Source organism: Macaca thibetana, chromosome 8 (assembly GCF_024542745.1).
Source record: "Macaca thibetana thibetana isolate TM-01 chromosome 8, ASM2454274v1, whole genome shotgun sequence".
NCBI lineage: Eukaryota > Metazoa > Chordata > Mammalia > Primates > Cercopithecidae > Macaca > Macaca thibetana.
This window is the reverse complement of record NC_065585.1, coordinates 53,697,197-53,709,341: the sequence shown is the minus strand read 5'-3', so window position 1 is coordinate 53,709,341 and position 12,145 is coordinate 53,697,197. Positions and strand designations below refer to the sequence as shown.

Genomic DNA, 12,145 nt, shown 5'->3' with positions numbered 1-12,145 from the left:
ATCACGTAGTGCAGGGTTGTCCAATCTTTTGGCTTCCCTGGGCCACACTAGAAGAAGAATTGTCTTGGGCCACACATAAAATACATTAACACTAATGACAGTTGATGAGCTAAACAAAAATTGGAAAAAAAAGTCTCATAATGTTTTAAGAAAGTTTATGAATTTGTGTTGGGCTGCATTCAAAGCCATCCTAGGCGGCATGTGGCTCACGGGCCACGGCTTGGACAAGTTTGATGTAGTGTGATTAGAGGATCAGGCTAAGCTTTGGTGCTTTGGGATGACTAATATGACAGGCCTAAGAGTTAATTTTTATTTTTTGTTTCTAAGAGGTTTACTCTTGTCCGAACATTAGTTTGACAACTTAAGGTCGGTTTGTTTTCTTGAGTTATTTGTTGCAAATATCCTCACTTTGCAAAGTTCAATCAGTTTTGTAACTATAGGAGCTTTTTGAGATTTTCTAGTTTAAACATTTGTCCCATTTTTGGAAATGAGGGAACTGAGAGAAGTTAAATGAATTGTCCAAATTAACATACTTAATATTTTCTTTCTTTCATACTTCTGTCCTCTGTCTGTATGCATCCCTATTCTTTGCATCTCCTCTTCTATGGAAGTAAAGCCTGAAAGAGTATTGCTTACTTAGTTGATAAAGAGTTGTCATTTTGTAGAATTTACCCTCCTCTCCATTTCTAGATCAGACACTTGCCCCAAAGGTCATAGAGAAGACTGTTTTAGTTGCACATCACCAAGTGATGGGAAAATGGGCAAAGCAGACACCTTTTGTGTCAAAACTTTTCCTTCTTCCTTTCTGCATCGCTCACCACATCCCGGCAATCCAGTCCCTAGGCCTGCCCAAAGTGAAGTTATATTCCTACTACTACCTGTAGGTCTCTGTCTTCAAATTACAAATATTCATCACTTGTAAAGTATTTCAGCTGAAGGAAAGCTATGTCATTATGAGGTAAATGACTGATGGTTGACCCGTTAGGACACATTTTCATTAAAAAAAAAAAATACTGATGGTTAAGTAAATTAATTTTTAATTGATAGATTGAATAAAATAAATACTTTTGAAAGGATAGGACTTCCTTGAACTCTTTGGATAGTCTAGGCTACTGCCTCCCGAAAAAACCAGGTAGGAGGAATAAGGGCCACTTTCTGAAATGCTGCCAACTTATCTTGCCATTATTAATGTTTCTTAGTAAACAGGAAATATGTATTTCCCCTAAGGAAGTGTGATAGTACATTAAGGCCTCTAAATACATTTTAGTAATCAAAATGTTAATTGAGAGATTGCTCATAAAACTGAGTGACATTTAGACCTGATTGTTTGTTGGCTATAATTCTCTATTATTTAATTCAGAGTTCTAAATCTGTTTCTTTTTCTCCTCTAAAAGGAAACCCTGCAGCAGGTGAAAATTATCTCAATAAACAACCCGCTTGTTTTCCTGAATGCAAAAAAATTTTATACTGATTTAATGAACATAATCCAAAAGGAAAATGCCTGTAATCAACCACTTGATGATATCAGCAAGGTAGGATCAGTGGTTTCATTAGAATGTCATACTACATGTAACCTTATATCATGACAATAAAACGTGTATCAAGTAAGTAATAATACATCACACAAGTATTTTGAGACCTCTCCTTTTAGCAAAACCTACGATTATTTGATTCTTTTAGTTGATTTTTAGGTAATCACTCTCTTGTTCATTCATTCATTTATTCAGCATATATTTAATGGACATGAGTCGCAGGTACTATAGCACTGAAAAGAATAAATAAGACAAATGATCTAATTTAATGGATCTCTTAACCAACCTCCAAAGGATTTTTTTTCTTTTCCTTTTTTTTTTTTTTTTTTTTGAGACAGAGTCTTGCTCTGTCGCCCTGGCTGAGTTCAGTGGCGCCATCTCCGCTCACTGCAAGCTCCGCCTCCCGGGTTCACGCCATTCTCCTGCCTCAGCCTCCTGAGTAGCTGGGACTACAGGCACCCGCCAGCAGGCCCGGCTAGTTTTTTTGTATTTTTAGTACAGACGGGGTTTCATGGTGTTAGCCAGGATGGTCTCAATCTCCTGACTTCATGATCCACCCGCCTCGGCCTACCAAGTGCTGGGATTACAGGTGTGAGCCATCGCACCCGGCCAAAAGGATCTTTTTTTAAAACCAAAAAAAGGCATTAGAACTAACTCTAAACGTGATGGAATATGATAAATGACTTCAGAGATGCATAAACTGTTGCAATCATTTTAATAATATTATTATAAAATTCCAGAATTCTTTATCTCCATTTATACTGTCAATTAACAGAGATACTGAATCAAATCTGCATCAATATGATTTAATATAAATAAGCTATCTATTATCATTTGAATCCTTAAGCCCTCTGTAATGTTAGGAGTGTGGACTTTGAGGCCAAGCTGCCTGGGTATGCCACTTACTACCTGTGGAAATTTGAGTTGTTGAATCTTTGTTCTTCAGTTTTCTCACATGTAATTGAGATGATTAAATGAGTCAATGAAGGCAAAGCATTTAGAATAGTGCTTGGCCTACTCAACACTGTAACATCTTAGTTAGCATTATTAGTTTGGTTGACTACTGTCTCCGTGAAACTTTCCTTGACTCTTCTAGAGCACAAGGATTCCTTTTTTTTCTTGTGTCCTTGAGCTACTTATTCCCAGTGTTTTAGGTACATAGAAGATCTTGACCCTCCCATTTCTGATGTCTTAGGAGCTGTCCTGAACCACATTCTTGTCCCTTACAGCTTCACACTTCTGCCTTTGGGCCTTACCCTAATTTGTACCATAGAAGCCTTATATACAGGATCAGATACGTAATTTACAGGGGCCCAGTGCAAAATGAAAATGTGAGGTCCCCTGTTCAACAATTATTAAGAATTTCAAGATGGTGACAGAATATCATTAAACCAGATTGGAGACCTTTCTAAGCGTGGGCCCCTTTTGGGAGGAAAACTATAGAGGTAAAGTGCCCTTCTCATCACACTGTATCAAGGGTACCTACAATCAACATGATTTATCAACATGTTTATTCTACCTTGATCACCTGGATAAGGGAGTGTTTGCCAGGTTTCTCCACTGTAAAGTGACTCCCTTCTCTTTATTCTGTGCTCTCCGGAAGAAAGTCACTGTGTGCAGCCCACACTTAAGAAGCATGGAGTTATGATCCACCACCTTAACGGTCGAATATCTACATAAATTATTTTGAAGTTCTTTTCCATGGGAGATTTCAGATGAGGTATTTTTAAGACAAGGGAAAGGAAACTCAAGTTCACTGAATATCTCTCAGGGGCCAGTCCCTTTAGTCAGGCTAACTTAATCATCACCAGCCCTGAGATGTAAGTGGCATTACCTGAATGTTACATAAAAAGGGAGGTAGAAATCGAGAGAGATAAAATAACCTGATGGAAATTGTATAGCTGATAACTGTGAGTCAGGCTTAAAATACATAAGCTGTGGCTATAAAGAAGAGAAAACAGAGGTTCTCTAGTCAGCCTTTAAGATAAAAACTCATCTTGTAAGAGAAGCAGTGTAATGTAGTGGTTGGGAACAAGAGGCTTGGAATTGGAAGGGCATGAACTTTGGTTCTAACCCATGCTCTTACTAGCTTTGTGACTTTGGTGAAGTTATTTAACCTTTTTAATCTTTGACTCTCTTATATAAAAAATAAAATTTGTCACTTCATACAATTTTTCTGAGGATTAAATAATTAGTGTGAAGTCCTTGGCATACAGTGAGGACTGAAGATATATCAACTGCTATCATCATGATTAACAAAAATAGCAATAGTACATTATTTGTGAAGTAGATAGCACATGATCTCGTTAGAGGCATCAATTATTGTCAGACAAGATTAACTGTAGGATATAGAGCTGTTTTTTTGTTTGTTTTTTAATCCAGCATTTTCATGTAGTGGTAATATATATGATCAGTGGTTCTCCCTCTTAAAATGCAATGTTAATAAAGATGATTTCTGATTGAATATGCTACTTTAAAAATGTGCAAATGTTTAATTTCTAATCCAAAATCAAAACAAACTTAGTCTTGCAGGAAATATTCTGAAGAAGACAGTCTTACTGATAACATAAATTATTTACTGAATTGCTATATATTTAGAATTAATTATCATTTTATTATTTCAAAGTTTGTTTTATACATTATTCTGAAAAGAATGCTAGTGAAAAAAAATTTTGGAGACTAGTTTTTTGTTATTCTTTCTAAATAAAAGAATGATGTGATTTTCTTCAGACAGAAGTAAAATTTTATGACATTTTTCTTCTTAATGTTTGTTTTTATTTTAGTGTGAACAAAACACGTTGCTCAATTCCCTATCCAATGGCAACTGCAATGGTGAGTTAGCTTTAAGGAAAAAGAAAATCTAAGTGTTTGACTTGAATATAGACCAGAGAATAAAATCTTCCCCTTCTCCTCATCTGCCTCCCTCCTCTGTTCTTCTTCCTCTTTTCTCCTAATTTTCCTCTTCCCTCTACTCTCCTCCTCCCTTCTACTGGCTTTAGCTGAAGCTTATGTTACCAAATAAGCACTAATACTTTTATCTGCAGAAAATAGATTTAGCCATTTGGCTCCTTCTCCCTTCTCTTTCTTTCTCCCTCCTCCTCTCCTGTCTTCTCCCTCTCCCCTTCACTTCTACTCTTCTTTCTCTTCCTCCTCTGTCTTCCTTTTTCCTCCTTTTTTTCTATTTTCTCTATCTCCTCTTTCTCTCTTCATTCTTTTCTTCCTTTTTCTCTTTACTTCTTCCTCTTCCCTATTCTCTCTTCAATCTCCTCCTCTTTTCTTTCTTCTTCCCTCCTCTCTCCTTTTCCCTCTCCTTCTTCTTCCTCCTCTCCCACCTCTTTTCCTTTTCTCTCCTCTTTCCTCTCCTTCTTCTTTTCATTTACTTAAATGTTTGACCCACAAATTGAAATTCATGGCATTAGTGTAGTTTTAATATGGATGAGGATTTATCATGAAATATATCTTTGAATACATTTTGGATCTCCACCCAAAACAAACCAGCAATTTAAAGCTATTACATGCTCAGATTTTCCTGCAAAATCAGGTGACAAGAACAAATATTTTGATGGTGGATGCTTATTAAATTACCAGGTCAATGTTCTCTAGAAGTTTAATTATCTTTCATTGCAAACTGATGAATTGATGTGACCGTTGTCTCAGTATAGAGAAAATTAAAAGATATACAAAAAAATATGGATGAGAAGTGTTGTGATATTATAACAAAATGATAACAAAAGAGTTGAAACAAATTTGTATATTTATCTTTTAATTTGATATTTACTAAGATTAAAGCCTCAGTGTAGTTAAATTATTCATAATTGTGACTTTTAGTTAATATAAAAGGTTTTACAAAAATCTCTTATTTTTTTGTATCATGCAATATTTGCTTAGCCAATTTCTTCTAAGTAGGTGGAAATAAAAGTGATTTTTATTGGAAGTCTTTGACAAATATCTAGTTGTATTACTTTTTATTTTGAATTTTTGGAAATAATTTCAGTTACAAATGTGTTAGATTTTTAAAAAGTGTTACTAATGGAATGACATCTATTACCTTAAACATGTGCTTCAAAATAACTATATTCTTTTTAGCATGGAGCTAAAGAAAGAACATGAGTTTTAAAAGAATGAAGTAGCATTACATTTTTCTGTTATTAGATCACAAGTTTGAAGAAACAGGTCGATGCTGAAAATTCAGGGTGAAAACTGGATTTTTTAACTTCTCTTTTTCTTAATAAGGAGAATTCAATTATGAATCCATTTTTTAAATTTACTTCAAATAATTTTTATTTTATTGTAGATTCAGGGGAGACATGTGCAGGTTTTTATTATGTTGGTGTATTGATTAATACTAGGGTATGGCTTCTAGTGAATCTATCACCCAAATAGTGAAAATAGTACCCAGTAGGTAGTTTTTCAACTTTCTCCTCATCTTCTATCCTCTCTACTTTTGGAGTTCCCAGTGTCTATTATTTCCATTTGTATGTCCATGTGTACTTATTGCTTAACTTCCACTTATAAGTGAGAACATGTGGTATTTGGTTTTCTATTTCTGAATTAATTCACTTAAAATAATGACCTCCAGCTCCATCCGTGTTGCTGCAAAAGACATAATTTCATTCTTTTCTATGGCTGTGTAATATTCCATGGTGTATATATAGTACATTTTCTTTATCCAGTCCACTTAGGTTGATTCTATGACTTTTCTATTGTGAATAGTACTGTGATAAACATAAGACTGCAGGAGTTTTTGTTTGTTTGTTTTTGTTTTTGATAAAATGATTTCTTTTCCTTTGGGTAGATACCCAGTAGTGGGATTGCCAGGTTGAATGGTAGTTCTCTTTTTAGTTCTTTGAGAAATCTCCATACTGTTTTCCATGGCGGAGGGCAGGGTTTGAACTAATTTACATTCCCACCCACAGTGTGTAAGCATTTCCTTTTCTCCATATACTTACCAACATCTGTTAGTGTTTGACTTTCTAATAATAGCCTTTCTGACTGGTGTGAGATGGTATCTCATTTGATTTTGATTTGTATTTCTCTGATGATTAATGATGTTGAGCATTTTTTCATATGTTTGGTGGTCGCATGCATGTCTTCTTTTGAGAAGCATCTGTTCATGTCCTTTGCTCAGTTTTTAATGGGGTTATTTTCTCTTTCTCACTGGAGTTCAAATTCCTTATAGATTCTAAATATTAGTCCTTTGTTGGATGCATAGTTTGCCTATATCTTTTCCCATTCTCTAGGTTGTCTGTTTAATCTGTTGGTTGTTTCTTTTGCTGTGCAGAAGGCCTCTAGTTTACCTAAGCCCCATTTGTCTACTTTTGTTTTTGTTGCATTTGCTTTGAGATCATAGTCATAAATCTTTTGCTTACACCAATGTCCAGAAGAGTTTTTCCTAGGTTTTCTTCTAGAATTTTTATAGTTTCAGGTCTTACATTTAAGTCGTTAATCTATCTTGAGTTAATTTTTGTATATGGTGGAAGTAGGGGTCCAATTTCATTTGCCTGCATGTGGCTAACCAGTTTTCCCAGAACCATTTTTGAATGAGGAGTCCTTTCTTCATCTTTAATATTTGTTGATATTGTTGAAGACCAATAGGTTATAGGTATGTGGATTTATTTCTGGATTCTCTATTCTGTTCCATTGATCTATGTATCTGTTTTTGTACCAGTACCATGCTTTTTTGGTTAGTGTACCTTGTAGTATAGTTTGAAGCTGGATAATGTGAAGCTTCTAGCTTTGTTCTTTTTCCTTTAGGATTGCTTTGCCTATTTTAGCTCCATTTTGGTTCCATATGAAGTTTTGAATTATTTTTTCTATTTCTGTGAAAAATGATATAATGTATTAGGAATTGTATTGGATCTGTAGATTGTTTCAAGTGGTAGTAATTTTAATGACATGGGTTCTTCATTTCCATGACCATGGGACGTTTCTCCATTTGTTTGTGCCATCTGCAATTTCTTTCATCAGTGTTTTGTAGTTCTACTCGTAGAGGCCTTTCATGTCCTTGTTTAAATGTGTTCCTAGGTTTTTGTTTTTGTTTTTGTTTTTGTTCTGTGGAAGTTGTAAATGGGATTGAGTTCTTGATTTGGTCTTTCAGCTTTGTTGGTGTACATAAATGCAACAGCTTTTGTGCATTAATTTTGTATCCTGAAACTTTACTGAATCATTCATTAGTTCCAGAAATCTTTTGGAGGAGTCTTTAGAGTTTTCTAGGTATAGAATTTTATCATTTGTAAAGATAGATAGTTTGACTTCTTCTTTTCCTATTTGGATATTTTTTATTTCTTTCTCATGCCTGATTTCTCTGGCTAGCACTTCCAGTACTTTGCTGAATAGGCATGGTGAGAGTGGGCATCCTTGTCTTGTTCCAGTTCTAAAGGGGAATACTATCAGTCTTTGCCCATTCAATAGACATAGACTGCTTTTATTATTTTGACATATTTTTCTTTGATACCTAATTTGTTGAGGGTTTGTGTCATGAGGGGATGTTGGATTTTATTGAATACATTTTTCTGAATTTATTAAGATAATCATATTGTTTTTGTTTTTAATTCTGTTTATGTGGTGAACCACATTTATTGATTTACAAATGTTGAACCATCCTTATGTCCCTGGAATAAAACCCACTTGATCACAATGAATTTTTGTTTCTAATGTGCTACTGCATTCACTTTGCTACTATTTTGTTGAAAATTTTTGTGTCTTTGTTCATCAGGGATATTGGCCTTTAGTATTACTTTTTTATTGTGTCCTTACCAGATTTTGGCATCAGGATGACACTGGTTTCAAAGAATGAGTTAGAGAGGACTCTCTCTTCCTCAATTTTTTGGAATAGTTTCAATGAGCTTGGCACCAGTTCTTCATTGTATGTCTGGTAGAATTCGCCTGTGAATCCATCTGGTTCTGGACTTCTTTTTGGTTGGTAGATTTTTTTTTTTATTACTGAATAAATCTCATAATTATTTATTGGTCTGATTAGGATTTCAATGTCTTCCTGGTTCAATCTTGGGGGGTTGTATGTTTCCAGGAATTTATCCATTTCCTCTTTGTTTTCTAGTTTGTATGCATAGAGATGGTTACAGTAGTCTCTGAGGATCTTTTGGATTTCTGTGCTGTCAGTTGTGATGTCACCTTTACCATTTTTCATTGTGCTTATTTGAATCTTCTCTCTTTTTTTCTGTTGGTTTATTTAGCTAATATTCTATCAATTTTGTTTAGCCTTTCAAAGAACCATTGTTTCATTTCTCCTTGGTATTTTTTTGTCTCAATTTCATTTCGTTTTATTCTCATTTTTGTTATTTCTTTTCATCTGCTAGCTTTGGGTTTGATTTGTTCTTATTTGTATAGTTCCTTTGGATATGATATTAGGTTGTTAATTTGAGATCTTCCTATCTTCCTGATGTAGACACTTAATGCTATAAACTGTCCTCTTAACACTGTTTTTTGTTTGTTTGTTTGTTTTGTTTTGTTGCTGTATCTTTGAGGTTTTGGTATGTTGTATCTCTATACTGATTTGTTTCAAAAATACTTTTTATTTCTACCTCAATTTCATTGTTTATTCAAAAGCCATTCAGGAGCAAGTTGCTTAGTTTCCATATACTTGTGTGATTTTGAAAATTCCTCTTAGTGTTGATTTATACTTTTATCCCACTGTATTCCAAAAAGATGCTTCATATGATTTGAATATTTTTTGGAGTGTATTTAGATTTGCTTTATGATCAAGCATGTGGTCAATTTTACAGAATGTTCCATTTGCAGATGAGAAAAATGTATATTCTGTGCTTATTATGTGAAATGTTCTGTAGTTGTCCATTAGGTCTATCCAGTCAAGAATCCAATTTAAATCCAGAGTTCTTTTGTTAGTTTTCTGCCTCAGTGATCTTTCGAGTGCTGCCAGTGGGGTATTGAAGTCCCCCACTATTATAATTTGGCCACTGTCCCTTTTCTTAGGTCTAGTAGTATTCATTTTATAAATCTGGGTGCTTCAGTGCTTGATGCATATATATTTAGGGATAGTTAAATCTTCTTGTTGAATTGAAACCTTTAATCATTATATAAGGCCTTTCTTTGTCTTTCTTTCTTTTTTTTTTTTTTTTTTTTTTGCCATTGTTGGTTTGAAGTCTGTTTTATTTGATACAAGAACAGAAACTCCTGTTCTTTTATTTTCCAGTTGTGAGATAGATCTTTCTCCCCTCCCCTTACTTTGAGCCTGTGAGTGTCATTACACATAAAATGAGTCTATGGAGGAAGCAGATGGTTGGGTCTTTAAAAAAAAATCCATTTTGCCAAGCCATATCTTTTAAGTGGAGCATGTATGCCTTTTATATTCAAGGTTAATATTGATATGTGAGGTTTTGTTCCTGTCATAATGTTGTTACCTAGTTGCTTTGTAGTCTCAAATGTGTAATTGCTTTATAAAATTTGTGAACTTTGTACAAAATATGCTTTCATGGTAGCAAGTATTGTCCTTTCATTTTCACGTTTAGAACTCTTTCGAAGATTTCTTGTAGGGCTGGTCTGGTTGTCTTTAGCATTTCCTTGTCTGAGAAAGACTATTTCTCCTTCTTTTATGAAGCTTAGATTGAGAGAATATAAAATTCTTGGTTGGCCTTTTTTTTTTTTCTTCAAGAAGGTTAAAAATAGACCTCCAACCTCTTTTGACTTGTAATATTTCTGCTGAGACATCTACTGTTAGTGTAATGGGATTTCCTTTATAGGTAATTTAGCCCTTTTTTCTAGCTGTCTTTAAGTTTTTTTTTTTTTTTCTTCATGTTGGCCTTGGGCAGTCTGATGACTCTGCTTCAGTGATGTCTTCTACAGTATCTCACATGTGTTTTCTGAATTTCTTGTATCTGGATAATTACCTCACCTGCAAGATAAAAGACATTTCTCTGAATTATTTGCTAAAATATGTTTTTCATACATAAAAGTAAAATTGCTTACTTTTCCTTCTCTCTCAGGAATGCCTATAAGTTACAGGTTTAGTTGTATTATATAATTTCAAATTTCTTAAAGACTTCGTTTGATTTTTAAAGTATCTTTTTCTTTATTTTTCTGTCAGGGTTAATTTGAAAGACTAGTCTTCAAGGTCTAAAATTATTTTTTTCTAGTATATTATTAAAGCTTTCAAATGTGTTTTGAAATTCCTTTAGTGAGTTGTTTAATTCCAGGTGCTCTATTTGGCTTTTATAAAAATATAGCTATCTTTCAAACCCTAAATTGTTTTCCAGTTTCTTTGTGCGGGTTTTCAACTTTCTTCTGGATCTCACTGAGTTTCTTTTGAATCCACATTTTGAATTCATTATCTGTCATTTTGGACTTTTCCTTTTGGTTAGAATCAATTGCTAGAAAGCTAGTTTGATCCTTTGGAGGTTTCAAGACACTCTGTCTTTTTGTACTGCAGTAGTTCTTTCACTGATTCCTTCTCATCTGAAGGAACTGTTGCTTATTTTTGAGTTTTATATAGTTTGGATGGGACTTTTACATTTTTCATTCTTTTTTCCCTTGAGGGTATACTGCAGTGTATGTTTTTTACAATCCTTTGTCTTCATTTCTGGGTGCTTTCAGGGCAAGGTTCTGCATGAGTTCCTTGTTTGTGGACAGCTTCTGTGCACTGGCTTTCTCAGATGCTGCCTGTTGTAGTGGTATACTGAATGTAAGAGCCAAAACAGTATCTTCTGCAGGGCTGAGGGTACAGAGGTCTCAGGTAGCTTTTCTCCTGCACTAGCACTATGTCCTTCTGGCAGCAGGTTTTTATTTTGTGGGGCAGTTTAGAGCTGGCTCACTCTCCAGGAGGCTGAGGAGTGGAAGCACTTATTTTCATGGGAGGATGGCAAGGGGAGATAATGTTGGGCTATGAGTAGATCTCCAAGGAAGGGGCAGTGGGGTGAGCACCAGATTCTAATGCTGGGCTGGCAGGAATGCAATTTACCTCCCTATTGCACCTCTGCCTCAGGGCTCATGACCTTCAGTTTATATAGACTTTGTCCTTTGGCTCATGGCTGCAAAGTGGCTGCAGACTGTAGATAAAGCCCTCTGTCCACTGCCACTAAAACCAACTCAGGGCAGAGCCACCTTCCCCAGTCCAGAGCAGACAACTCTGTAGGTTATGTCCTCCATTGCAGGGCTGCTGCTGTTCTGTATACGAAGGAGAAATTGGTCCCTGCTCATTGTGCAATCCCAAGCAGGGTGGATTCACTTTCAATGGTGGTGGAGCTGCCATGAGAAGCACTTTCTCCAAGTGCTTTCCTTCACACATACCAGCCCCCAGCAGGGAGAACCTCTCCTGGGTCTGCAATAGTGGATGAGGGGAGTGGGAGATGATCACCTCTCCATGTCTGTTCCTGGCTGCTGGTGTTGCCCCCCTTCAGTGATTGGTACCACATCTATGCTTCCTTTGTCCCAAGGGGGGCTTTGGTGCCAACCCATAGAAGTGGCTGAAGGTTAGATCTCCAGGGGTCTGAAAGCTCCCCTGGGACCCACTGGTCCTCTGCACCTGCCAAAGTCAGAGTGGGTTGTAGAAGATGTTTGTGGGCAATCTGGCGGTGCAGCGACTCAATGACACAGAATCTTCTGGCAGGGCAGAAGTCCACCATGGGTGCACAATTAGTATG

At 35.6% G+C, this 12,145-nt stretch overlaps 2 protein-coding genes across 3 annotated transcripts in view; one reads left to right on the top strand and one right to left on the bottom strand.

The window, feature by feature from the left end:
- The window catches only part of PIP4P2 (phosphatidylinositol-4,5-bisphosphate 4-phosphatase 2), a 724,054-nt gene that overhangs the window by 370,295 nt on the left and 341,614 nt on the right, over positions 1 to 12,145 (bottom strand). The window lies entirely within an intron of this gene.
- SLC26A7 (solute carrier family 26 member 7) overlaps positions 1 to 12,145 on the top strand; it is a 144,034-nt gene that overhangs the window by 111,797 nt on the left and 20,092 nt on the right. For both annotated transcript variants that reach the window (XM_050802618.1, XM_050802617.1), the window contains 2 exons: positions 1,395 to 1,532; positions 4,316 to 4,364. In XM_050802618.1, coding sequence (XP_050658575.1) covers positions 1,395 to 1,532; positions 4,316 to 4,364 — 187 coding nt within the window. The remainder of the gene's footprint in view (positions 1 to 1,394; positions 1,533 to 4,315; positions 4,365 to 12,145) is intronic.